The sequence below is a fragment of the Phacochoerus africanus genome, chromosome 8 (assembly GCF_016906955.1).
Source record: "Phacochoerus africanus isolate WHEZ1 chromosome 8, ROS_Pafr_v1, whole genome shotgun sequence".
NCBI lineage: Eukaryota > Metazoa > Chordata > Mammalia > Artiodactyla > Suidae > Phacochoerus > Phacochoerus africanus.
Window position 1 is genome coordinate 108170172 of NC_062551.1, and position 27999 is coordinate 108198170.

Below are 27999 nucleotides of genomic sequence, written 5' to 3' on the forward strand. Positions count from 1 at the left end.
ACACAGGGCGTCCTTACAGCTCCTTACAGAGGAAGGGAGGAAAGGCAGGTGGGAGGGGAAGAAGGAAGGAAAGAGCCCGGACCCGGAGGAGGCATCTGAGCCGAGTCTTGGCGGGTGAAGGAGTTAGGCAGGCAGAGGGGCCACTGAGAGAAGACATGGGGATGGATAGGTGTGGCAGTAGGTCACTGGGACTGAACCCTAGGGTAGGGGAGATTCCACGTGTGGAAGAGGAGAGTTCAGACACACAGGCTGCCGTGCACACCTGTGCGGCATCTCCGGGGGCGTCACATCCATTGAGGACATCACAGATTTGTATCTGTATGGTGGCAATTTGACAGCAAATAATAGGAAAACATCTTAAGAAAGGAACACCTTTTTCTAGTTTGCACAGAGGTACAGCCCGGGCTCTGGCAGCCTGGAAGATTTTGAAGTGTTTGCTGCGTCCCACATGTCAAAGACTTCGGCTTATGTCCTGCAAGCATTGGGTCCCCATTGAGGAATTTAGAATGGAAGGTGAATTGAAAAGGTTGACGTTTTAGAAAGATGGCTCTTGACACCACTATGCAGAATGGATTGGAGGGAGAAGAAGGGAATCCTTGTTAGGATGCTCTGGGAATAATCCAGGCAAACGAGGATGAGGCCCTGGGGAGGAGGTGTGGGGGTGAGGGTGGGAGAGGGGAGGGGCCTCAGAGGTTTCTGGCCCTGGCACCTGTGTGGGAAGCAGCCTGCCTGCTGGGAAGGGCTCCTGCCTGGAGGATTAAGGCAGTGGAGGAAGGACCCCCAAAGCCACATCTGGCACGTAATAGGGCTGAATGTATGTTCTTTTCTTGTCTTCTGAAAAATGGAGGCAGAACTGTGCTTAATTCAGGATTGTCATTTGACGGGACTCTGTGAAGTTCAAGCTTCACTATGCAAGGCTCAGTTCCGGGGGGGAAAAAATCGTTCTCCCAGGGGTTGATGCTAAAAAATTGTAGGTATTTTGCAAACGAGTGCCCACCTTGGAGGCTCCTGAACGGCATCTCTGACCTTTCCTCGATGGATATTTTTCTTCCTTTAGGAGGCGGTCTTCCGAGTCAGGAGTGTCTGTTGGCCATAGGTAACTCAGAATCTGTGTGTCCATGGACAGACACAGGGGTGAAGGGAGGAACACACAGAGGGCAGGAGGATGGAGCCCTGTCTGAAAGTCTCTTCCTCTTCGCAGGCTGTGATTGTAACCTGGAAGGAGTTCTCCCCGAGATATGTGATGCCCAAGGGAAGTGCCTGTGCCGCCCCGGGGTGGGGGGCCCCCGGTGCGATGCCTGCCACCCGGGTTTCTACTCCTTCCCTATTTGCCAAGGTAAGTGGGCAGCACGTGCACGGTGAGCAGCAGAGGGAGGCTCCTTCTGGCAGAGCTGGGTGGCCTGCCATTTAGTGAATGAGCGCCCGGCTTATGTAGATATGTTACGTGTGACTGTCCTCCTCTCCTGGCCGTGTCACCTCCCCTCTTTTCCTTCCCAGCCTTACCCTTCCTCCTCCCTGGTGGTCAAGCCCCTGGGCTCTGGAGCCAGTGCCTGGGTGCAGATCGGAGCTCTGGAGAGGAGGTGGTGCCCGAGGGGCCTGCAGGCAGACAGAGGGAGGAGGCAGGGTGTTCCGGGAGGGGGAGCAGCACACGCAAAACCACAGAGCCCTCCCTCTCCGCTTGGCTTGGCCCTTAGTCCCCCATCCCAGTAGGAGTCACCGAAAGGGATGGAGGAAGGGAAGGGGAGGTGTCTGGCTGGTCCCCAGAGCACAGGAGGTGTTGGGTGATTAGCAAACCATTGAATGAATTCACCACATTAGCTTCCTCTGCCTCCTTCCCTCTGCCTGCCATTGTTCTCCTCGAGGCTTCTGTTGTGGGGAAACGGGGGAGAGAAGAAGGAAAGATGATCAGTCAGGGTTCAGGGCAGGAACTACGCCCAGATGGGGGCTCGGTATGGGTCGAGAGGTGCTGACCGGAGTCATTCAGGCTCCAGGCTGGGTTTCCAAGGAGGCTCCCCGGGATTAAGCCCAGATTGCTGCTCAGGGACGGGAGGCGTGTGGTCCTGGTGCCTCCATGGCCATCCCGGGCGCAGCAGAAACACTCAACCTTTCTAACCATATTCAAGTCCTTATTTGCAAAACCCACTTGGCACCCAGAATGCAGCTCCAGGGGAATTTGGAAAGTGCTGTTGCTAGCCTCCACCCTCTGAACACAGGAGTAGGTTAGCATGGGCCCTAAGTCATCTCATCCATGAGGTCAGCAGCTAAGGAGCTGGGAGATTGGGACGGGAGCAGGAAGGTCCCTCCCCGAAGCGGGAGACAAGGTGACAGAGAGGCGAGGTTCACACTCGCTATCAACTTGGGCTAGTTAACCCCTCTGTTCCTCAGTTTCACAGTAATAGTGGCCATCCTGTGACAAGTTGCCTGTTACACCTGCACTGACATAAACAGGGACCCCTTAGAGCCTGGGAAGGAAGCACTCACCTATATGGTAGCTATTATTCCTTTAACCTTCCTCCTTCTGTCTCAGACTTCCTCTATGGCATTTTAAGAGCCTAGGGCCCCAATCCCAGTAGAGCTCTCAGTTTGCCTAGATGTCTGTGTGCCACATCCCAAGCCCTTCCCTGTCCTCCTGGCTCCCTGACATGTCCTGGACCTTTGTTATCTGCCCCGCTTCTCAGCCTTTGCCTCTTGGGCCACAGACACTCTCAACAGTCGCTGCCCGGAGATTTAATCACCTGGCAGGTGGAAGGGTAAGGAAAGGAAGGGGTTTCTTTTCTTCTTCAGCCTTGACTTCAGCCAGGGCAATTCCGTGTCAGAAGTTGAAATGCCCCGGGAGTTCTTGTTGTGGCTCAGCGGGTTATGAACCCAACTAGTATCCACGAGGATGTGGGTCTGGTCCTTGGCCTCACGCACTGGGTTAAGGATCCAGCATTGCCATGAGCTGTGGTGTAGGTCGCAGATGTCACTCAGATCTGGCGTTGCTGTGGCTGTGGTGTAGGCTGGCTCCTGCAGCTCCAATTAGACCTCTAGCCTGGGAACTTCCCTAGGCTGCAGGTGCGGCCCTAAAAAGAAAAGGAAAAAAAAAAAAAAAGAGGAAGAGGAAGAAGAAGAGAAGAAGAGGAAGTCGGAATGCCCAGGGCATCTCCCGTGGAAGCATCAGTACAGGTGAGGCTTCTGTTGGGGCTTATGAATCACTCTCGAGGTGGATTTGGCACTAACCTGGCTCTGTGGTCTGGTGTGGTAACCTCGTCCTGGTCCATATTATTGTTTCTGTGGAAAGACGTCCCAAATAATGAAGTTTTGGAGCACAAGTTGGGGTTGCCTCCATTTCTATTTTAGGCTGGAGGCACTGATCCGTCATTGACAAAAATGAAGAAGAACTAGCGGGAGCGAGACGGGATGGAGGCCTGCCACTTCAGGGTCCACTCGGGGCCAGACTTAGAGGAGCTTATGATGGGGTGGGCAAGGTTACAGGTCGTGAAGATGAGGTCTGTCCGGCAAAACAGGAGAAGGTTCAGCGAAGCCTGCTTCCTGGCATGGTGGAGGGGGCGTGCCCTGGAGTTTGTTCTTCCAGATTTGAACCACGATGCCCTGGAGGAGTTTGGGCTGCTCCTACATTCTGGGGGCGGAGGTCTCCCTTCTTTAGTGCTTCCTTTTTAAACAACTTTTGCGACCTTTTAAATTGTTTTCCACATGGGCCATGTTGAAGCCAGTGGCTGAAGCTCAGACATGCTGAAATCTGAACTTGGTCTAGCATCCAGGTCCAACCCAATATTTTAATTTGTGATCTTTTGTAGATAAAGTTGATCTCTTGGGCCATTGAATTTTAGAATCAAGTCCACATGGCCCCGAGCGCCACATCGGATGGTGCAATATATTTCAGCCGAAAAATGTTGGTGTGGCTTTGCTCTGTCTGGCTTTAAAGATTTTTTAAAATCTTCCTTAAAAGAATTCCAAAATCCATCTTCATCATTCTTGCCAATGCAGTCTGGCATTTATGTTTTGTATTAACTTAATTTACTCCAGACTTTAAGTACAAGTCTCTCTCCTCCTTTCATTTTTGACTCACTCAAGTGCCCTGGAGTTTTCTGTCTTGTAGGCGAATGTTAAACTGTGGATGTGAGGCCTCACTGGAGAGTTGTCAATATGTATTTAAATTTTATGTTTACATTGTCATCTGGCTCAGTTCTTTATCTGCAATCACAAAACACACTGCAGCTCCCTGGAAACTTGGTCATTTGGGGAGTTTACTGTTCCCTTTTCTTTCTGTCATTCCTGCCTTCCTCTCTTGCATTTTTCTCTTCTTATTTTCTTCTTCCTCCTCCTCTTTTTTTTTTTTTTTCCTGGTGCAATGTGCTTAGTAGCTACCAGTCAGCATGTAAAACAGAGGCCAGGAGTCCTCCTAGGATGAGACACTGAAGGCACTCAAAGGGCAGCTGCCTGCGAACCTCAAGGACCCAGGGCCCGAACTGTCCCCATTGGGGTTTGCTGTAGTCTTTGGGTTGTGGTTGCAGGTATTTCCTTAGAAAAGTCCTATAATTGTGATGCCTGTGCATGATTAACCTCCTTCAACCTGTCAGCATATTCTCATGAGTCAGACACACTGGCCCGGGGAAGGGGCCACGTGCACAGGGTGATGGCGGATGGTGCTGCTGGGGAAGGTGTCTGACCTGGCAGGCTCCCGCAGAGCCCCCCTCCCAGCCTTTCCAAGGGTGAAAACAAAACCCGCAGGGCCGGGCCACGTTCTGTGCAGTCCAGCTTTGAACTGGCCCCCAGCTTTGTAATTCAGTGTTGGTCTGGGAGAACATTGAGGTGGTTGGAAGAAGCCTTGAGATTTTCTGTAGATTTGATCTGCCCTCAGCCCGGTCAGCCAGGGAAGTGGACGGTAGTAAATATCGTGAAACTGAAATGCTGGCTTTGCAGCTCTGAGTGAAGGTGCCAGCTGGCTTTTCCAACAGAGAAGAAGCTCTAAAATCGTGGGTGAGGAGAGCACCCCAAAACTATAGAGGCTCTGTTTACCTTGTCATCTACATGTTTTCTAGCAGTGTCGCCTCACTCTGTGGACTTTTTCACTGATGGGAAGACGGTGGCATTTCTCGGAGGCATACCTCTCATGGCAGCATTGCGAGATTCCATGAGAAAATATCTGTGGGTAGAACTACGGGGCTGGGCCAGGAAAAGGGTTTCAGGAGTTACTCATTCCTTCATTTAACAAGTATCTATTTGGCATGGACTGGCAATCAGGACCCTGCTTGATGCTGGCAGATTTGGGGGAGCACAGCCGACAAGCTCCCTGATTCCCCGGACCTTTGTTATCATTGTTTATCATACTCTTTGGGAATAAAAGTATCTTAAAGTAGAAACCCAATGAGCACATGAGAAGAAAACACTCCAGAGACTCCAAAGGACCTGGATCAAAACAAAGAACAGAACTGAAATATTTGCAAAGCCTGATGATAGCATTTCCAAGAGTGAGAAAAAGGCGGCCAGTGTTGGTGTCGGGATTTGCGATTTGGCAGCTTTCACTGATGGTTGGATTGAAGTGCGAAGGGCGATGCCAGATTGAGTAATTCACGATTTAAAATAACATGCATGTGTTTAACGCTGCATCTTTGTTGTTACCCCCGGAATGGATCTGCATCTCTGGCGGCTCCCAGGACAAGCGCTCTGGCCCCAGGAGTCAGAACAGGTATCGGCCACGTTACTCTGGCCGGAGCTGCCCCCTCTGTGCTCCTGGTTCCTCCCGCTGCCCACTGCCGACCTGAGTGTTTTCCTCTCTGCATTCGCTTAGGCAGCATAGCAGAAAGAACCTGTGTTAGTCGAGTTCTGCAGAGAAACAAAACCCATGGGATGCGTGTCTGTGTGCATGGATATAGATAGATGTGGGTATGGAGAGAGAGAGATTGATTTTAAGGAGTTGGCTGACGAGACGGTGGAGAGCTGGCAAGTCTAAAGTCTGAAGGGCCAGCCAGCAGGCTGGAGACTAGAGAGGAGTTGATGCTGCAGCTGGGCCCTCGGGAGGCAGAGTTCCTTCCTCCTTGGGGACCTTGGTCTTTTCTCTTGAGGCCTTCAACTGATGTAGAAAGTAATCTGCTTTACTCCAGATCAGCTGATTTAAATGTTCGTCCCATCTGACAAAATACTTTCACAGCAACATCTAGACTGGTGTTGAGCAAACATCTGAGTCCTGTTGCCTAGGTGATACACAAAAACTGTCACAGAGCCCAAGGGTGTTTCTTCACTACCCCTAGGTAGGGACTTGATCTCTGCAAACAGGCCACGGGGCCATGAAAGAATGCTGACCTAAGTGGCCCAGAGCTGAGTCCCTGTCCTGCTGTCCTCCAGGAGTGGGCTGGCCCATTTCTTCATCTCTCTTATATTTAGTTTCTTGGTACCATGTCAGTAATTCTCTAGCCCCTCTTCTGGAGTTCTAGCTCTTCATGGTCAGGGAACATGGGCTTTTCTTATTTGCCTCCACCCTGACACCTAGGCACACAATAGACCTTCAACCAAAGTCTGCTGGATAGGGAGCCCGTCATGGCGCAGTGGTTAATGAACCCGACTGGGAACCATAGGGTTGAAGATTCGATCCCTGGCCTCACTCAGTGGGTTAAGGATCCAGCCTTGCCGTGAGCTGTGGTGTAGGTTGCAGACGTGGCTCGGATCCCATGTTGCTATGGTTCTGGCGTAGGCCAGCAGCTACAGCTCTGATTAGACCCCTAGCCTGGGAACCTCCGTATGCCATGGGTGTGGCCCTGGAAAAGGCAAAAAGACAAAAAAAAAAAAAGGCTGCTGGATGAATGCATGTAAAATAGGAGGGTGGATGGAGTTCCCTAGTGGCCTAGGGGTTGGGTTTCAGTGTTGCCACTGCTGTGGCTTGAGTTTGATCCCTGGCCGGGAAGCTTTTGTATGCTATGGGTGTGGCTAAAAAAATAAAATAAAATAAAATAGGGTTCAGTGGAAACAAATTTGACTAGTATCCATGAGGATGCAGGTTTACTCCCTGGCCTCACTCAGTGGGTTAAGGATCTGGCGTTGCCATGAGCTGTGGTGTAGGTCACAGATGTGGCTTTGATCTGGTATTGCTGTGGCTGTGGCATAGGCTGGCAACTTCAGCTCCGATTTGACCCCTCACCTGGGAACCTCCATATGCCAAGGGTAAGGCCCTAAAAAAAAAGGGCGGAATGATGGTAAATCTCCTAGGTCTGCCATGCCCTAACTGGGCCACGCAGAACAAGTCACACAGCCCACTGAAGTTCCAGGTAATTCGTAGGTGAGAAAAGGAGCCAAGTTCCCTTCCAGCAGGGAGAGTTTATTTTGCGATGCTGGTGAACAACTCGGGCAAATGCTACCATTGTCCTTATCACAGAAAAGCATATCAGAAGAGCTCACCCCTCGGGGCCTGGGCTGAATGCTGTCGAAGAGAATGAATGTGGCGTGTTCTCTCCCCTGTGGGAGCTCCATGCTCCAAGGCTTAGCGATGTGGGGCTTTATGGGTCTTAAGGACACCTGCAAATAAATCACTGGAACTGGCCCTTTGTCTTTTCTTTCCCAAGGCCTCAACAGTGTGGAAGTTTTGAAACCTTGCAAATAAGGTTTGCAAAAATCTATCTGCCTGCCTGTCTGTCTATATTTTTTACTGCATGTATAAATTTGGAAGTCAGGAACGCTAACTCCCTGATTCCTATTAACACAGTGTAGGATGGTCTACAGAGCACATCCCAAGCACTGGGGGACTCAGGTGATCGTATAGCAAGGTTAACAAGAGTGAACACTCATTGAGCACTTCTTCTGGGTAAGCCCTGTGTGCAGTGCCCTTCATGCCTTGTGGCTGTTGGGGGTGGATACTGTCACCAGCTCATTTCTAGAAGAGGAAACCGAGGCTGAGAGAGCCTCAGCAAGTGCTTATAGTCGTCCAGTTACTAAGTAGCAGAGCTGGCGCTTGAATCCAGACAGGTCTGCTTCAGAGTCTGAAGCCTTTTGCTGCAGGCTAATTCGGTGACCTTGGGCATGTCACTTAACTGCTTCTTTTTTTTTTTAATTATTTTTTTCTTTTTATGGCCATGTGGCATATGGAAGTTTCCAGGGCAGGGGTTGAATTGGAGCTGCAGCTGAGGCCTACGCCACAGCCATGGCAACATGGATCTGAGCTACACCTCTGACTTACGCTGCAGCAACGCCAGCTCCTTAACCCAATGAGCGAGGCCAGGGATCGAACCCACATCCTCACAGAGACAGCATCAGGTTCTTAACCCACGGAGCCACAATGGGAACTCCATCACTTAATTTCTGAATTTCACTATGTAACAGTGAAATTCAACAAGATAAGCTCTCCAGTTCTTATGGTGTGAAACCTCCAGCTCGGGAAATCAGTGGGCCATTTCCACTGCTCACCTCTACCTAGAAGCAGGTCCTGGTAACTGCTGCCCTGTGGGAGATTAGCCACAGAGACCAGTAGGAACCAGACCCAGTGGGAAAGAGCAGAAGGGAATGGCCAGGATCTGTTCTCTCTATCTGCACATGTTCATGCACCAATTTGAGGTGGATGCAGGGAAACTTGGATGCTTTTACCTTCGATTTCCAACCCTTCCTGCATCACTTGTTCATGATTATTCAGTTACACTTGACCTTGCGAAGCTAGGTATGAGGAGGGGCAGACAGGGGATAGTTGTAAAAGCAGGGGATAGTTGTAGGCCAGTCTGGACTGGGATGGTTTGCACTTGATCCCCAGTAGAATGTGGAATTAATGTGTCCTCTCCATTGATTCACATCTCCCATCAGCTGTTCCGTCCTCTTTTTCCAATGAGCACTGTTACCGAGGGCAAGAAGCATCCCTAATTCTCATTCACTACTAGCTAGTTGTGCTGAAAGTGGAATTAACAATGGAAAACCCCAGCATTTAATTGATTGTTCAGTATGAGACAGGCACTGTCCCCAGCTCTTTCAAGTAGTATCTTTATTTAATCCTGGCAACAATCTTGTTAAGTAGACACTTAAAAAAAAGGAAATTGAGGCTTTGAGCAACTGAGTGACTTGTTTCAGGTTCCAAGTCTGATAATAAGAGGTGGATCTGGAACTTGCATTTGGGTCTTTCAGCTACCTCCCACCCCGGCCGCCCCAACCATGCTCTTATTCAGGCCTGATGCCCTGCTGCCCTGGATCTAACTGAGGTCTTTTCATCCAGCCTGCCAGTGTTCAGCCCTCGGCTCCTACCAGATGCCCTGCAGCCCAGTGACTGGCCAGTGTGAGTGTCAGCCGGGGATCACAGGACAGCGGTGTGACAGGTGTCTCTCAGGAGCCTCTGATTTTCCCCACTGCCAAGGTAGGGAAGATGTCAGGTTGCCAGAGGGCGGGTTCCTCTGAAGTGTGTGTAGCCAGCCTCCCAGAGAAGCCTGCAGACCTCTGCAGACCCACCACTACGCTTTTGATTCTAATCTGCCTGGTCCTCCCCAGTTTGAGTCCATTAAAAATGCGTATACCAGATACACATCTTCAGAGAAATCCAAAAATGATATATATTCCTAAAATTTAAAAAACCCTTCAGGTTGCAAATTAGTGCTTCTTGATTGGCATATAAATTCTCTGTATAGCAATGTGGCCAAGGTGAGCCCTTTTCACTGAGCCTAGCGTTCCTTGTCCCCCATCCCAGGGCGTGGTGGCTTCTCTGTGGTTGCAGCCTGCAGCCTGCAGCCTCCCCTGCAGGTGTTCTAATCCGTCCCCTTTGCCTGGGTTCCTGCTCCTCTCTCTTGCCTGCCACTGGCCTCTTGGAGGATTATGTCATCACACAGCCCAGGTGTGAGGGGCTGGGAGTGGCGTGAACCAGAGTCTATTTGGTTTGGAAAGAGAGCGGCAAGGAGGAAACACCGTCTTGGGTCTTTGTACCACTCATCTCTTGGATGATGTGAGAGATGAGTGTCCCGGGCTCAGTGATACAAGGCACAGTCTGAAGATGCCCTGGGAGACTCCTGGCTGCTGCTCTCACAGGACCCTTTGTCTGTTGAGAAGGGGGCTACCCTAGACTCAGCATCAGGAGAATGTGGTTTTCTCGGACCCCTTCCTGCTTCTAGGGCACTTGGAGCCTGGCAGGCAGAGCCATCTGAAGATGGAGCCATGGCTTCAGCTTGATTCCCCAGAACCTCACTGACCAGAAGCCTTGAGAGACCAGGCTTTCTTTTAGGAGAAACAGTCGCCAGAAGTCAGAGGAGGCTGCTTGTCTTGGAGATGGCCTGGAGGTCCCAGAGGAAGGCTGTCCCGGGCTGGGTGTCTTCTCCTCCATGGGGTCAGGAGAGGAAGGAAGAGGGGCTGGGCAGCCATGACATCTCCCAAGAGGTGGTAGACAGCACCTGTTGGGCAGCTTGGGGAGGAGGAGCCAAGGGCTGGGAAGGGCCAGGTGGAAGAGCAACAGGGAGCTAGAAGGTTGACCATTACAGAAGATTTGGAAGGCATCAAAAAGAGAGAGAAGAGTATCATCAAGAGGGAGCCTGAAGCAAAGAAAAGAGAGGGGACAATAAAGGCAAAAAGTCTAGGGAGCAACGTGTAAGAAAAAAAGATCATATGATGAGTTTATTTAAGTTATTTGAAAAACCAGACTTACCCAAACTCTCTTCATCTCTAATGCTGTATAATAGTAATAATGAGAACTGCAAGACGTCAGTTTATTGAAGAGAGATTATACTGGGTTGGTAACACTATGTTATAAGGTAAGAAGGAAAATTAATTTTTGGAAATAATTTTAGTCCAGATGGAGAATGAGGGAGCTGTGATAAAGAATTAAGTCTTGGGAGTTCCTGTCATGGCTCAGTGGTTAACGAATCTGACTAGGAACCATGAGGTTGTGGGTTCGGTCCCTGGCCTTGCTCAGTGGGTTGAGGATCTGGCGTTGCCCTGAGCTGTGGTGTAGGTCGCAGACGCGGCTTTGATCCCGCGTTGCTGTGGCTCTGGAGTAGACCGGTGGCTACAGCTCCGATTTGATCCCTGGTCTGGGAACCTTCATATGCCATGGGTGTGGCCCTAGAAAAGGGAAAAAGACAAAAAAAAAATGAATTAAGTCTTGGTTACTTATAAAATGTACTTGCAAGTTCTGGAACATCTAATTTGACAATGAAAAAAAATTGCTTGGTACAATACTGCCCTCTTCTGGACAATCCTAACAATGTCCAAAACTCTGGATTCTTCTCCCAGTCTTCTACATCATCATTAGAAAAAACTTTTAGTAGTAGGCAGGGAATAGAGTTGTTCCGTGGCAAAGGGGGTGATTTGGGAATTAAAGATCATAAAAATTATTCGATGTGTCTCTTTCTGAATTAGATATAAAGTCCTTGTCATCCATCCATCAAAAAACATAAATGTAGATGCACTAGTTTTAAAAACAAATAAAACCTCGATTTCCCTGGTAGTGTTGTCACCTGCCATGACTTAGGTTCAGTCCCTGGCCCAGGAACTTCTATATGCCGTGGGCGCAGCCAAAAGAAAAAAAATAAGTAAAACCTAAACAACTTGAAATGTCAAAACAAAGAGACAAGCAGATATTAAAAACCCTAGACATTTAAAACAGTTCTAAATCACATCTAGGCTTCAGCGGTGCCTGTGACCCAGCCGGAACCCTGGACTCCAGTTTGGTGAGTAGAGGGTTGAAAAAGGGTTGCAATTCTAACTATAGTTCTGAGACTTATCTAAGACTGACATGCCTGGGAACTTCCTGAAATTAAAAGTAAATCAAAATGAGACCTGAGGCCAAAAGGCTTGAAGAGGCCATTGCTCTTTTTCAAAGTGCAAGTATGGTATCATGATTTTTTAAAAAAGAATAACAGTTTATTTAAACTTTGAATTCTAAAGTCTCAGCATTTACCTCTTACTGTAGGTTACTCTGAAGGCACTGCCACCCTGGAGCCCTGTATAAGCCTGACATACACAATTAAAATTAAGAAAACCAAAGGCCAGTACACATTTAATTAAGCTATGTACAAAATAAATGCAATTTATTTGATATTACTTGAACCACAGCACTGTGGCATCCCGATTCATTTTCTAAGCACTTTAGGAATTATCTGTCTTCTTAGCCTCAGAGCCTGGAGACGCTGGAACCCCAGGCCCTGGAGGGATGGTGGGAGGGAGGTTATGCATCTCTGCTATGGGCTCCTCTGTGTTTACACAAGGCGGTGACTTTTGAGTATTTCAAAAGCACTTGCAGATAAACATAACTTTATAATGACTGTCAGCATGTTAAATATTTTAGATGTTTTTCCATCGAAATTTATAGTCCATGCTATAACAGAATCAGCAAATAAAGACGATGTTATAAATGACTCATTAAAATTTTTTTCTTTTCCTGCACATCCCCATATATGGATTGTATGTGTAACAGACAAATAATAAAACAAAAGCAATTAGCAGTCTGTTAAAATCAACCCAGTACTTTTCTTCCCCCAGATACTCTTAATTTACTTTTCATGCCCAAAATATATTTCTGTGACCAGCTTTGTTCAGAACACTTGTTTGGAGACCTCTTGATTCTTAGATATCAAATGTGGTTTGATTTTCTTTTAAAGGGCTTTTGCCAGTGTAAGCTTCATGTCGAAAGTCCTACTTGTAGCATTTGCAAACCATTATATTGGAATTTGGCCAAAGAAAATCCTGATGGTTGTTCAGGTAAGGGTCTTCTTCATACACTATTTTATGGTATTATAACTTCCTCTTAATTTTCGCTACCTCAGTGACTAAACACATGAAGAACTATTGACTGAATCTGTTTAATGTGTCTGAAATTCTGTGTAAATGTTTTGATGCTTATCCCCCCGCTTTTGGCAGAACTTCTGTCATTTTCAAAATCTCAGCCAAAGACTTATATCCTGTTTCCATATGTATCATGTTGTTTGTGATGGCAGCTGCTTGATAAATGGTTATTTTGCCTTGTTCGTGTAATCCACTTTTCCCGACTTAATTTTATTTTCATTTTATGCTTAGATGGAAGCCAGGATAGGAACTTAAAAACACCAAGCTAAGGGGAGTGAATATCTCTCAACAGGGTAGGATGTAAGCATATATATGAGAATCATTTAAAAATGCCTTGATGTTGCAGCTTTTGTCTTTTACGAGTGGTCATAAACTAGCCACTAATCCTTGTAAGTAGATGGTGTTGATTTGGCTGCTCTGCTGACTCCAGAAAGCAATTCAGTTTTAGGCCTGACTGGTGCCAACTGGAATTCAGCTGAAGCATGCTAGAAAGTGACTGCATGCAATATAGGTAGTGTGTCCTGTTCCCAGAGCTGGAACTGTCCTCTATGTAACCTTGGTGCAAGGACACTCTCTTATCTTCCCAGAATGCCGATGCCACATGGCGGGAACTGTGAGCGGAATTGGAGAGTGCGGGCAGGTAACGTGGACTGATTTTTCCTGGGACGCCTGTAGCAAAGGAATAGCAGTTGATGGCTGGGTTTCTGCAGGAACATGTTAGTGCCTCTGTACTTGTACACCCTGGGGCTGTCTTCTCGGAGGTTTTCAGATCCTGGTTCTCCTGCCTCATAGGACGTAAGGAGCCAGGCTTACATTTTGAAGATTAGCCAATGCTGTAATCTGACCAAATTTTGTCATCCGCTCATTGTTCTGCAGTTAGATGGTGACTGTCACTGTAAGTCCCATGTCGGTGGTGATTCCTGTGACACCTGTGAAGATGGCTATTTTGCTTTGGAAAAGAGCAGTTACTTTGGGTGTCAAGGTAAATCCTTCCAGGGAGTCTTGGGTTAGACAAAAGTGTTGATGGACAAAGACTGGCAGAGGAACCTTGCTCTCCTCTCTCTTTTTTTTTTTTTTTTGGTCTTTTTGCCTTTTCTAGGGCCACTCCCATGGCATATGGAGGTTCCCAGGCTAGGGGTGGAATCAGAGCTGTAGCTGCTGGCCTACACCAGAGCCACGGCAATGCAGGATCTGAGTCGCATCTGCGATCTACGCCTAGCTCATGGCAACACCGGATCCTTAACTCACTGAGTGAGTCCAGGGATCGAACCCACAACTTCATGGTTCCTAGTCAGATTCGTTAACCACTGAGCCACGACGGGAATTCCTGAGAGTAACCTTGCTTCTGAGTTCACTGTCTTCTTGCAGACTTTCTAAAGGGGTGGGACTGAAAAGTTCTGTCCAGGGAAACTGGCCAAACAGTCCCTTAAAATGAGTAGTAAAACGCAAATGAGGCTGCCTCCAGTTTTCTTCTACCAGCACACCGTTGGTTTAATTAAGAAAAAAAATCAACGGGGGAGTTCTTGTTGTGACTTAATGGGTTAGGAATCCGACATAGTGTCCATGAGGTTGTGGGTTTGATCCCTGGCCTCCTTCGGTGAGGTAAGCATCTGGTGTTGCCGAACTCTGGCATAGGGCACAGATGTGGCTTGGATCTGGCACTGCTGTGGCTGTGGTGTGGGCCAGCAGCTGCAGCTCAGATTTGACCCCTAGCCTTGGAACTTCCATATGCTACAGGTGCAGCTATTAAAAAAAAAGTTTTTTTTTTAAGTTTAAAAAAATCATAATTGGTATTTTGCAAGGAGAGCCACGAGGGAGATGTAAATATCAGGACTTAGTCATTTATTTATTTATTTATTTAATTTTAGGGCTGCACCCATAGCATGTGGAAGTTCCCAGGCTAGGGGTGGAATTGGAGGTGCAGCCGCCTGTCTACACCACAGTCAAGAGCGACTCAGGATCTGAGCCATGTCTGCAACCCACACGGCACCTTGTGGCAATGCCGGATCCTTAAATCCACTGAGCAAGGCCAGGGTTCAAACCCACATCCTCATGGATACCAGTGGGGTTCATAGCCCACTGAACCAGAATGGGACCTTCTAAGACTTAGTAATTTTAAAGGTCTATTTTGCATTAGCCAAAAGATGCTATTGTGTTAAATAATACAATTGCAGGCGTGGTCTCTCCACAAGGCTACTCTTGTATCTTTCAAGTCTCTCCTTAGTACAGTAGCACTGTGATGTGAAGTGGTGTTTAGCTCTTGGGCTGCTCTGCCCTTACACTGAACAAACAGGGCTGGAGCTGGCCTGCAGGCATACCTCCAGTTTTCGAGTGCCATCTTTCTTGGGGAGGTTCTCACATATTTCAGATGCCTGCAGGCTGTGAGACATGGCGGGGGAAGAGGGCACAGCTCCACAGCCCTGGGCTTCCTGATTGGAGATGCTTCCAGTATGGAGATGCTTTGACAGGTAACCACTGCTCTCTCCTGATTCTCAGGATGTCAGTGTGACATTGGTGGAGCCGTCACCCCAATGTGCAGTGGGCCCTCCGGAGTCTGCCAGTGCCGAGAGCATGTGGTGGGGAAGGTGTGCCAGCGGTGAGTCTTCCAGGAGGTCCCTTCCCTTTCTGCTGTCCTCAGGGCTCTCTCAGAATGTCCCATCCCTGCTGATGGCTCTGGGGGAGAGAGGAGTGGTTGGTCCCAAGGCTAGAGGGCAGGTGAAGCTCTCCTATCATTTGCAATCTGGACACTGGTCAGTGAGTCCAATTAAAGCAGGAGGTAAGGTGGCCCTAAACATGTTCCACTTTGCAGGTCAGAGTGGCCTCCCCGAAAAGTTCCCATAGATTTCAGAAAGCCAGGAAGGCGAGACTCGGGTTGGAGGTAGGAGGTGGGATCCGCAGCCAAACCTCCTTGTAAAAGTCACAGCCTGGAAGGAGTTCCAGTTGTGGCACAGTGGAAACAAATTCGACTAGGAACCCGGAGGTTGTGAGTTCGATCCCTGGCCTTGATCATCCGGTTAAGGATCTGGCGTTGCCCTGAGCTGTGGTGGTTGCAGATGTGGCTCAGATTCTGCGTTGCTGTGGCTGTGGTGTAGGCCAACAGCTGTAGCTCCGATTCAACCCCTAGCCCGGGACGCTCCATATGCCATGGGTGCAGCCCTAAAAAAGCCAAAAAAAAAAAAAAAAAGTCACAGCTTGGGAGTTTCTACTGTGGCACTACTGGATAGCTGATTGGCAGCATCTTGGAAGCTCTGGGACACAGGTCTGATCTCTGGCCCGGCATAGTGGGTTAAGGATCCACCACAGCTGTGGCATAGGTCAAGACTGTGGCTCGGATCTGATCCCTGGCCTGGGGAACTTCATATACCATGGGGCAGCCAAAAAAAGAAAAAAAAAACAAAACAAAAAAACGTCATAGCCAGGGGGTGCCCAGCAGATGCAATTCCTTCTTCCTGGGGACCTTGACTGTGGGGACTGGGGGGGGGTCAGAAAACTTGGGAAGACGAAGTCCTTCTTCTCACACAGAGGCCAATTAAAATGAACAGTAGGAGCCTGAGACCCCAGAGGACCTGTAGCAGGTGTGGCCCACGCCATCTTTTTGTCTTGCCTATTTAGCAATTTCTTCATTTATCCGAAACCATAATCCATCATAATTTCCCATAGCAGAGGGAAGAAAAAATTAATTTTTAATATCCCCACTTTTTTTTTTTTCTTTTGCCCTTTCAGAGCTGCACCTGAGGCATGTGGAGGTTCCCAGGCTAGGGGTCGAATCGGAGCTGTTTCTGCCAGCCTATAACCACAGCCACAGCAACGCAGGATCCGAGCCACGTCTGTGACCTACACCACAGATCCTTAACCCACTGAGCGAAGCCAGGGATCGAACCTGCAACCTCATGGTTCCCAGTCAGATTCCTTAACCACTGAGCCATGACGGGAACTCCAATATCCTGAGTTTTAATCATACACTAGAAACTCTGTGAAATGCATCCTTTTCTAAATCTCAAGCATCTCCACTGCTTCTGCCTTGTCAACAGGTTAAAAAGGAGGTCTTTAATGCCAGCAAGCTGACTGACTGTCTGTGTTGAACATGGTTCTTCTCTCCTCTCCCTCAGTGCTTCCAACATTTGAATTCCCAGAATCACAGCAGCCCAGTGAGCTGTCTTCCCTGTTTCTAAATGGCAGTGACAGGGGGCCTGGTGATCAAATGTATGTGCACAAGAGCACATCTGTACTTTTGTTTTCCCACAGATGTGTGAGGCTCAGAAGGACCTGAGGAAGTTAGTAAATTGCTTCAGAAACATTTTCCATCCCTGTTTTTACCTCTTTCCAAATTCCTGTTGATAAAGTGACCTTTTCCCCTACTTAACAAGCAGGAGTTTTTTTTCCTCTTTCCAGGTCTGTAGGTGATCGGCTATTTTTGGAGTTGAAATAATGCAACTGAATAGGAATGAAATTACCCACCCTGAGGCCAAAATACTGACTTTTGACATTACAGCCAGTGCATGTATATATGTAATTAAGGGTGTCCTTTGATTTAGTGGTAAACAATAACTGAACTAAAAGGAGAAAACCAGCAACATAAGGGCCACGGCACCTTTCTTCCCTGTTGATAATTCTTGCGTCTTTTTGTCCAGATTCTTTCATACCTTTGTTTCTTATGAGTTTACAAAGCATTCACATTCACTTTGTTTTCTAAATAGTTTTGTGATAATGTAATATGTGTTCATTGTAAGATTTTAATAACTACCTAAAGGTAAAAAGGCAAAGAAAAACCTTCATTCTGCCACCAAGAAATAACCCCATTTTGGAGTTCCCTTGTGGCTCAGTGATTAACCTGATTAATATCCATGAGGATGCAGGTTCAATCTCTGGCATTGTCCAGTGGGTTAAGGCTCCGGTGTTGCTGCAAGCTGCAGTGTAGGTCAAACGTGGCTCAGGTCAGGTCTCGCCATGGCTGTGGCATAGGCTGGCAGCTGCAGTTCCAATTCAACCCCTAGCCTAGGAACTTCCATATGCCACAGGTGTGAACCTAAAAAGACCAAAAAAAAAAAAAAAAGAAATAACCCTTTTAATATTTTTGTATTTTTTAGGCTTCACATGAATAAAAATTATTATTATATTGTCATATAATTTATAGCAATTTCTTCACATGATGTCATGAACATTTTCCACTGTAATTAAGTAGTGTTCCAAATATTAATTGTTACGTAATATTTAATACTTTCTTTGATTATTTCATAATTGTACATTTATGTTTCCGTTTTCCCCATTATAAGCATTCTTTTATGTTAATTTTTGACACTATAAAATCCTTCTTTAGAATATATTCCTGGAAGTAGAATTATTGAGTCATTGAGAATGAACATTTTTTGGGATCTTTGTAAATTACTTCCAAAAAATTGTAAGCATTCCTAATTCTACTTGGGATATAGGAGCCTGCCCTTTTATTTCCTTTGACTAACTGGTCTTTATGGCTTTAAACCATTAATGGCTATTAGCTTGTGATTAGATTGTCAAAATGTGCCATTTGGAAGAACTTCAAGTGGTTTGAATATAAAATGTCACCCAAGTGATAGAATATTTTTGATCCTTCACTTTGACCAATGTTACTGGACTCTTGAAAGGAATCCATTTATGGGCATATAGTTTAAGAGGAAATAAGACATCTAAAAGTCATTCTAATGATCAAAATATATATGTATATATAGAGGGAATGTATCTAACTGGTAAACTTAGCATATGAAGTATTTCTTGTCCTGTTCACTATTGTGTCTATGGAACCTGGCAACAGAGGCTGGCATAGATATTATTATTTGTGTAATCAATGACTGTAAGTATATAAATGAATGACTTAATAGTAAATAACCCAATTTGACTTTGCCGAATTGTTGGCAACCACCTAGAACATTTGAAAAGATTTGGCCACTACGGGTTGTTCTAAAGGACTTTCTCATTTGACTGCTTAGAATGAGGAGGTGATGGGTGTGTTTTCTGCAAATGTTCACCTGAGCGAAAGCAATAGTTTAGAGAAAAAGCTGGGGGTCCCCTGCTTGTCCTCATTTAATGCATTCCGTCAGTTTGGTGGAAGTTCTTTCAGCAATAGTTATGGGGATTAAAGCATATTGGGATTATCAATGAACCTCACTTGCTGTATCCACGATTACTTTTATCTATAAAAGACCCGAGAACAACTACTATTTCCCGGATCTGCACCATATGAAGTATGAGATTGAAGATGGCACTGCACCTGATGGAAGAGCACTTCGGTTTGGATTTGATCCCCTGGAGTTTCCTGGGTTCAGCTGGAGAGGTTATGCTCAGATGACCACAGTGCAGGTGAGTAGCCGGGTTGAGGTTGGGGAACGATCTCACAGCACCACAGACCGTCTCTTTACCCACAGCCTCTCAGTGAATCGCCTAAAAGTGGATGCTCCCCAAAACTGACTCCAAGATTCTTGTTCTCCCAAATATGGATGCAGCTCAAGAAGCGGATTTTGATAAGCATCCATATTGATTTCACAGCTTACTGTTACTTAGATTTGGTCACCAAATTAGAAAATGAAGAGATGAAAGAAAGATGGTGTTTATCTCTGGGAACTTTTTATAAGATGTTTCCCAAACAAGATTAAACTTTAATGTAAGAGACATTTTTCTTTCTTTTTTTTGCTTTTTAGGGCCACACCCTGGGCATATGGAAGTTGCCAGGCTAGGGGTCGAATTAGAGCTGCAGCTGCCGACAGCAACACTGTGGGATCCGAGTCCAGTCTGCGACCTACACCGCAGCTCATGGCAAAGCAGGATCCTTAACCCGCTGAGCAAGGCCAGGGATCGAACCCGCGTCCTCATGGATACTAGTGGGGTTCGTTACCACTGATCCACAGTGGGAACTCTGAGAGACATTTTTCTTTAAAGCCATTTGTGGAGAATAAAAATGAGTTGACCTAAAAAATTCTAGTAAAGCTTATGTTGCTGATCTTTGAAAAATTTTTTTCTTTTTCTTTTTTAAATTGTTCAAAGTTTTACCTTTTATTAACATCCACCCTCTTCAATAGAGTCTGCATTCTTTAAAGTTGTTTTTAATGATGACATCTGTAACAGCATCAAAAACAAACTGCACATTCTTGGTGTCTGTGGCACAGGTGAAGTGGGTATAGATCTCCTTGGTATCTTTCCTTCTGTTCAGATCTTCAAACTGGCAAATTTTTTTTTGTCTTTTAAAACCTCTGAATTACTATATGAATAGAAACTAAGATAAAGGTGGTGTTTTAGTTCATGGTGTTTCATTTTTCTTTCCCACCTTTCTGCCATCCTTCGGTTTTCTCTACTGTATTCATCTTTCTTGGCTTTGCCGTGGAATAATTAAGGAACTTAACGCATTGTCTGTTTGCCTTAGAATTTATACAACATTTGTAACCAAACATTTCTGTAGAGTCATTGAATAGCTTTGTCCTCAGAATTTCTCTTTGAGGCTGGTCTCTTCAAGCTGTGTTTCTCAGTGGAAAAACTGAGAATAAAAGAGGCCAATTGATGACAACAGTAATTCAATGTGTCCTTAGAAGATCCAGAACTAGTAGTACGTGCTGTTTCTGTCTCAGTCAGTCCTTAGAGAAATGGGCAGGGTCACAGTTCCCAATAGAGGCCCCATTGATTCTAACGTTGCTTCTTGCCTGGCCAAGCCCCCCATCTAGGCTGCCTTTTGTTAGCAATACCAGGGTCTTAAGACATTTCACTGTTTTCTCCTTCTCCCCAGGGAACAGCAATTCTGTTTCTTTTCTTTTTCTTTCTTTCTTCTTCTTTTTTTTTTTTTTTTTTTGTTGTTGTTGTTGTCTTTTTGCCATTTCTTGGGCCGCTGCTGTGGCATACGGAGATTCCCAGGCTAGGGGTCGAATCAGAGCCATTGCCACCGGCCTATGCCAGAGCCACAGCAATGCAGGATCTGAGCCAGGTCTGCAACCTACACCACAGCTCATGGCAATACCGGATCCTTAACCCACTGAGCAAGGCCAAGGATCAAACCTGCAACCTCATGGTTCCTAGTCGGATTCGTTAACTACTGAGCCATGACGGGAACTCCCAGCAATTCTGCTTCTTTAGTTCCCTGATCTTATTTCATTTTTCAGAAAAAAAGTCCATCCCACTGTGTCATAATAAGATGTGAATGACCAAGAGCCCAATCAAGGTAGATACCTCCTCACGGCTGTTTACAGTTTGAAGGAATAGCTGATTAACACAAAGGATGGGAGGTCCCCCCAAGGCTGGAGTTCCCATCGTGGCTCAGCGGTAACGAACTGGACGAGCATCCATGAGGATGTGGGTTCCATCCCTGGCCCCTCTCAGTGGGTTAAGGATCCAGTGTTGCTGTGAGCCGTGGCGTAGGTTGCAGATGTGGCTCAGATCTGGTGTGGCTGTGGCTGTGGTGTAGTCTGGCAGCTGCAGGTCTGATTCGACTCCTAGCCTGGGAACTTCCATATCCCACTGGTGTGGCCCTAAAAAGGCAAAAAACACGAACACAAACAAAACCCACAGAGGATGGATTTCTCTGCAAGTCCAGAGGACTTGGGTGGTGTTCCCTCGAGTCACCACTTACTTTGCCTTTAATACATTCTTGCATTTTTATTTTCCAACTTGGAACTAACCCTTAAACATGAATTCCATCAAATTGGAGAGACCAGTTGAAATTCCTCAGTGTGAGCCAGCTGCAGCTCTTGCCCCCAGAGGGCATCCGTCTTTATTGTCACAGATGTCTCATTCAACAAGAGTCCCCATCATTTTAACCAAAGGAGCTGGAGGGAAGACCCAAAGAACAACTTAGAAATTTCCACATTTCATGAACTTTCCTGGGCCGCAGCTGGAACTGGACATGTACTCTGTGGTTCAGAATTAAACCAATCTAGCCTCTCCTTCAAGATCATGGGCTGAGCAACACTTAGACAGCATTGTGGAAGCAAAGAGACCTGGGGATCAACAGCACCCACTCTCCCCAGCAAAGAGCCCACATTCTCCTTGAATAGGGCTTGAGATGAATGCCATATGGTTTAGCAGGTGTATTTTAGGTGCATTCAGATTTCATCACTGATGTGCTTGGGTCTTAGAACCTTTCTTTAGCCACCACTGGTTTCTGTGACTGTTTCAAATGTTACCTTTGTGAAGTGGACTCTGGATGTTGGGGTTGAATAATACACTTTCTGTCCCTTCTCCTCTGCCTTTTTATTTCTCTCAGCCAGTGATGGTTGCCTCTGTCACTGTGGCTTTCTCTAAACGAATCCAGCTAACATTCTGCTCTGTCTGCCTGATCACTAAAGGGTTGAAAGAGGATCTCGGTTGCTGAGGGAGTGCGTTTTCACTGTAACTTTAATTGTAAGTGATTTTAATTTATTATCTGACTTTCCTCTTTTCATCTTCCACAGAGTTAGTTGGTCTCGTTGAGCAGGTGTATGTGTGTGTGTGTGTGTGTATAATTTCACTACAAACCCAATAGTGAAACTGAATCAGATCACCGTATGGCTAACATTTCTTTAACCCAGTTGTCTCTTCTATTCTTCATGATTTTTGTTTGTTTGTTTTTTGTATTTTTCAGAATGAAGTAAGGATCGTGATGAACGTGGGGAAGTCAAGTCTCTCCTTGTTTCGTGTTGTTCTGAGATATATCAACCCTGGAACTGAAGCAGTATCTGGCCGTGTAACTATTTATCCATCCTGGGCTAAGGCAGGTAGGTAAATTTTCAAGTCTTTCATGGGTAAAGAAGTGATTAACGAGTGAAACGTTTTCCCCAGTTTTCCTAAAGTTGACTTCTTTAGAAAGCACAAAGCCCAGGATATAGTCTGACTGTGACACCGATACTCTGTCCTTTGTACCTCTGTAATCTCTAAACACTCTTCATATTTAAATTGTGCTGTTAAACTTGTTATTAACTGTCATAAAAAAATCAATAAAAACCAAGGGGGAGAGGGAGGGAGTGGGGTGGATTGGGAGCTTGGGGTTAATAGATGCAGACTATTGGCTTTGGAATGGATTAGCAATGAGATCCTGCTGTGTAGCACTGGGAACTATGGTCACTTATGATGGAGGATGATAATGTGAGAAAAAAGAATGTATGTGTATGTGTGACTGGGTCACCACACCGTGCAGTAGAAAATTGACACAATGTTGTAAACCAGCTATAACGGGAAAAAAATAAAAATCATTATATAAAAAAACAATCAATAAAAATCTGTGTACCTTGGCTGCAGCCTATGGGTTATGATATCACCACAGGGCAAAGCTAATTTATAACCCCTGCAGGTAAAGTGGGTGTCACCTTGGTGGTGTCACTTGAGAGGCCTTGAAATTCTCTCACTGTTTCAGGCAATCCAAGCAATTCCGGGAGAAATGGGTGAGGATAGGAATTTTTAAGATGAGCTGTGGTAAAGCATGAAGCCCAAGACAGCTCCAGGGAGGAACCTGCCAGCCTCCTTGAGGGATTCCCGAGAGCAGAGGGGGAGCCCGGGCAGAGAGGAGGCCTGGACGTCTGTTGTGCAAGAAACAGAGTCCAGGAATAGACGACTGGGAATTCCACAAGGACGCAACCTAGTGCCAGTGGAAATCTTATTTAGGACCGAAATTGAAGCGTCTTCGTTTCTTATCCACAGTTGAGTCGGACTTGGGGGAAGAACTGATGATCCCAAGTTGTGTCAGCCCAGCTGCTGAGGCTGGAGGTGGGAGCTACTAAGCAGAAGGAAGAGCTGGCAAGCTTGATTTGCCGTTTACAGAGTACTTGGGCATCCGTTTCCTCATATGTTAAGAACTCTGTGAACTGAGGACGGGTAACGAGAAAGCAGCTGAGAGATGTAGTAAATGGCCTAAGCACACAGCCGGTCTTTGCAGATGAGTCCCAGCCTTCAGACCCCAGACTCTTCCTGATAGATCCCCTGGCTCCCAGGTGGCAATGCCACCAGCCGTTTGCCCTCTGGGAACTCAGTTGGAATACATTGTGATTTTTTTTTTTTTTCTTGTCCTCAGGGACACCTTTCCTACACCCACCCCTCCATGGGAGTCAGGGGCCCCCACTGTGTATTCCTGGAGTAATCTATGCCTCCTTTCAAATACCCCTGTCCATGCTGCTCTGTATTCTCTTCTGGTCTGTAACCCCTCATCTCCCCGTCCCCACAACTGGGGAGCAGAAGCCATTCTGACTGTTGTCACTGCCTTGTCCCCAGAACCGAGCTCCAGCCCTGACACATAATGGGCCCCGTAGATAATTATAGGACAGGAGAGTGAATGCAAGTCTTTGGAGTAAACATTTCTTCTAAAGAACAAGCCTCCAATGGACTTAGATGCTACAGTTCTACTTGTTTCTGACCCTTCTACACAGGGTCCTCCACTTGTTTAATGCAGAAGAAAACAATGCATCCTGAAAGCAAACAGGAAACAACTTTTTCTTATTTCAAAGTGAATGCCTGTTCTTCAACAGAAATTTTTTTTTTTTTTTTTTTTGGCCTCTGCACATGGAGGTTCCTGAGCCAGGAGTTGAACTCTTGCCATAGCAGTGACCATGCCAGATCTGTAATCACTAGGCCAACAGGGAATTCCAGACATTTAAAATTTTAAAATTACATATAAACAGGGAGTTCCTGTCATGGCTCAGTGGTTAATGAATCCCACTAGTATCCATGAAGATGCTGGTCCAATCTCTGGCCTCCCTCAGTGGGCTAAGGATCTGGTGTTGCTGTGAGCTGTGGTGTAGGTCGCAAATGAGGTGTGGATCCCATGTTGCTGTGGCCGTGATGTAGGCCAGCAGCTACAGCTCCGATATTCAACCCCTAGCTTAGGAACTTCCATGTGCTGTAGGTGTGACCCATAAAAAAAAAAAAGACAAAAAAATTACATTTAAACAAAAAAACAGAAAGAAAAAATATCTTAATATCTAATGTGTTGTATAGAATACTTCCTATGTGCCAAGAACTTTTCTAAGCCGTTTACACGAATTAACATATTTAATAAATTTTAAAAATCACTCACAACCCCAGCATAGTTACTGCCAACACCTTTATATCTTTCTAGTCTATTTGATACATAAATATATGCGTGCATGCCATTATTTAAAATAAGATCAGTAAATCTGATCAGTAAACCCTCTGAAGCTTTTTCAGATGTAAACTGAATGTTCAAAGCTGAATATCTAATACCAGAACACTGACTGCTAGGAAAATGACCTCAGCAGTTCTTTGTGTTTCTGATAGGTGTTGCTCAAAGCAAAGAGATCATCTTCCAGCCGAGTAAGGAGCCAGCCTTTGTCACCGTACCCGGAAATGGTTTTGCAGACCCGTTTTCGATTGTACCAGGGACGTGGATTGCTTGTATTAAGGCAGAGGGAGTCCTCCTGGTAAGAGATGGTTCTGAGTGAAGCTTCCTCCCCACTTAGAGATGGTCCATCCACAGTGACCCACAGTGACCAACAGACTGAAAACTCCTAGTTGATTCCCTTGTAAACACAGGAACCTATGATGTCATTTGCCCTCCCGTGACATAACAACATAGGAATTAAAATAGCTCTTATATTCTTCCAGCCAGCTTCTCATAGGCCCCCCAATTTTTTTTTCAACTCATAATGACTCAGAGTTATCAAAATAAATGTGAAACCTTCATGAGCATATGTCCCAGCCTTTCAAAAGTTTCTTTGGGGGAGTTCCTGTCATGGCTCAGCAGTAACTAACCCGACTAGTATCCATGAGGATGTGGGCTCAATCCCTGGCCTCGATCACTGGGTTAAGGATCTGAAGTTGCTGTGAGCTGTGGTGCAGGTCGCAGACTCGGCTCGGACCCCTCGCTGCTGTGGCTGTGGTGTAAGGGCCGGCAGCTGCAGCTCCAATTTAACCCCAAGCCTGGGGAACTTAACCTATGCTACTGGTGCAGCCCTTAAAAAAAAAAAAAGACAAAAAAAAAGTTTCTTTGGGATTTTTTTCACCATGAATCAGAAGGGCATTAAAAAAAAAAATCAACCTCAGAATTCCCTGTGGCTCAGTGGGTTGAGGATCCAATGTTGTTATTGCTGTGTCTCAGACCACTGCTGTGGCATGGGTTTGATCCCTGGCCCAGGAACTTCCACATGTCATAGATGTGACCAGAAAACAAACAAACAAACAAACAAAAAACAGCCTCTCTGGGAATTATGCAGAAGAAATCAGAAGGAGCTGGGAGAAGAGAAGGACCTCAAGTCAGTGAAGCTCTTGGTGGTGGGAGGAGAAGGGAGAGGCTGGAAGAGCTGGTGCTTCTCTGTAACTCACTTCCTGCCTCCTTCTGCCTTGACAGAGGCAATAGCAACACCACAGCAGATGGCCTTGGACAAAGAGCGCCTTGCCAGGGGAAGGGCTGTGTCCTTGCACATTAATGGAACAGCCAGAGAGACCCAGAGGCTGCAGGGGTGAAACTGCCATCTCAAATAACTGTCCTTGATATTTGCTTTCCCTTATAGCAAGGTCTTTGCAAAATTGTCTTTGGCAATACTTGGTTCCATGCACTCTGAGCGGAGGATAGAAAGCTTTTCCTTCCAGTACCACCCTTTTGACTGGCGACATTAGCAGATCTCAGGCAAATCTCTTAACTGCAAGCCTGCCCTGTAACAAATCAGAAGGAGCTAGGGGAAGAGATGATGCATCCAGTAGGGACCATGCTTATCCACATAGGTCCTTGCCAAATCTGGGATCTTACAAAGATCATGTGACGGTTTAAACTGTTCTTACATTTCTTGGTAGAAAGCTTTGTTGCTTTCCTAAGGATAACGTTCTTACAGATGTTAGAAATGAGGAAGAGGAAAATTCCATTGAGGCCAGTTACAGGCCACAAAGTTGGACTAAGGGAAAGAAGAAGTTCACAAGAGCAGTTACGGTTTAGGCATGGAAGATGCTTCAGGACGTTTAGTCACTGCAACTGTGTCGTCATTCGTGTGTGTGCAACTCTATTATGACCTCATTTTCTCTAAAAATATTTTATCGAGCACCTATTATCAACCTTTACTGCTTGAGGATCTATGGGGCCATAAGGTAATGAGGAGATATGGTCCCAACCTAAGAGAGCCCACTGATAGAGCGATAACCATGTTTCAATTAAAATCCCCTCGAATCGTAAGACCACAGTGATGGACCACCGAGCCCCTCCTTTCCCCTCCTGTGCCTTCTCATCTTCTCCATTCCAGACAAATTGCAGGCTGAGAGGAGAGAAGCCTTGCAGCCTGGGTCTGAGTCTCTCACGGTGTGTGGCAGACCCTGCCCCCCCATCCCCCACCCCCTGCAGATAGACAGTGATGCCAGGATTGCCGGGAAGCATCTCCAAAGCCCAGGCTCTGTCCTTTCCTAAAGAGCAGCTTCTCTGACTTCACGCCGTGGGCTCCTCTTGGCATCCTCTGTGGAACATGTTCTTCCTCGCCTGTCCTAGGACAGGCTGGAGGCCAGTTTCAGGCGATGATTCACCAGGACCACAAAACATCACTTTTTATATGAAGCCAGGAGAACGTGGCTCTGGTGTGGGAATAAAAAGCCATAATACAGGAGTTCTTCCCATTGTGGCTCAGCGGGTTAAGAACGTGGCTAGTATCCATGAGGATGCAGGTTTGATCCCTGACCTCCCTCAGTGGGTTAAGGATCCGACATTGCCCCAAGCTGCAACGTAGGTCACAGATGTGGCTGGGATCTGGCGTTGCTGTGGCTGTGGCATAGGCTTCGGCTGCAGCTCCAATTCAGCTCCTGGCCTTGAAAGTTCCATATGCCGCAGGGACAGCCCTAAAAAGAAAAAAAAAAAAAAAGAAGCAGCAGTAGTACATGACCTACAGCTCAGGTTCTATAGAGATGAAGGCAACTAGTATGTCCAAGAAACATTTTATCAATTGACAGTTTGTCATCATCTTTATTTTTGAATTTACAAGCAACCCAAAAGAGATGGTAAAATTTCCCGAGATTTGAAAATAGGAATGTTTGCCTGAGGCACTTGCCTCCAATGCTTAAAGCGCTGTTACAGGTGGCTCTGTATGTTCTGATGACTCAGAACAAATCAGTTGATAAGGAGAGTTTAACTAGAGAGCTTCACCTGGTTATTATTAATTTATCTAGTATGTTTAGCTATTTTATGACTAATGTAGGGCTGCCTTCCTAATGAGTAATCATGCTTTTCGTCCTTATTTATACCTAGGACTACCTGGTGCTGCTCCCCAGGGACTACTATGAGGCCCCCTTGCTGCAACTGCCAGTCTCAGAGCCGTGTGCCGACACAGGACCTCCCCAGGAGAAGTTAGTATGGGC

The 27999-nt window shown here is 46.3% G+C and overlaps 1 protein-coding gene across 1 annotated transcript in view; it reads left to right on the plus strand.

The window, feature by feature from the left end:
* LAMA3 (laminin subunit alpha 3) overlaps positions 1-27999 on the plus strand; it is a 254743-nt gene that overhangs the window by 98499 nt on the left and 128245 nt on the right. The window contains exons 12-22 of the mRNA XM_047793935.1: positions 1202-1336; positions 9185-9322; positions 11572-11618; positions 12549-12648; positions 13320-13372; positions 13609-13714; positions 15229-15328; positions 18909-19065; positions 22307-22439; positions 24949-25091; positions 27890-27987. Coding sequence (XP_047649891.1) covers positions 1202-1336; positions 9185-9322; positions 11572-11618; positions 12549-12648; positions 13320-13372; positions 13609-13714; positions 15229-15328; positions 18909-19065; positions 22307-22439; positions 24949-25091; positions 27890-27987 — 1210 coding nt within the window. The remainder of the gene's footprint in view (positions 1-1201; positions 1337-9184; positions 9323-11571; positions 11619-12548; positions 12649-13319; positions 13373-13608; positions 13715-15228; positions 15329-18908; positions 19066-22306; positions 22440-24948; positions 25092-27889; positions 27988-27999) is intronic.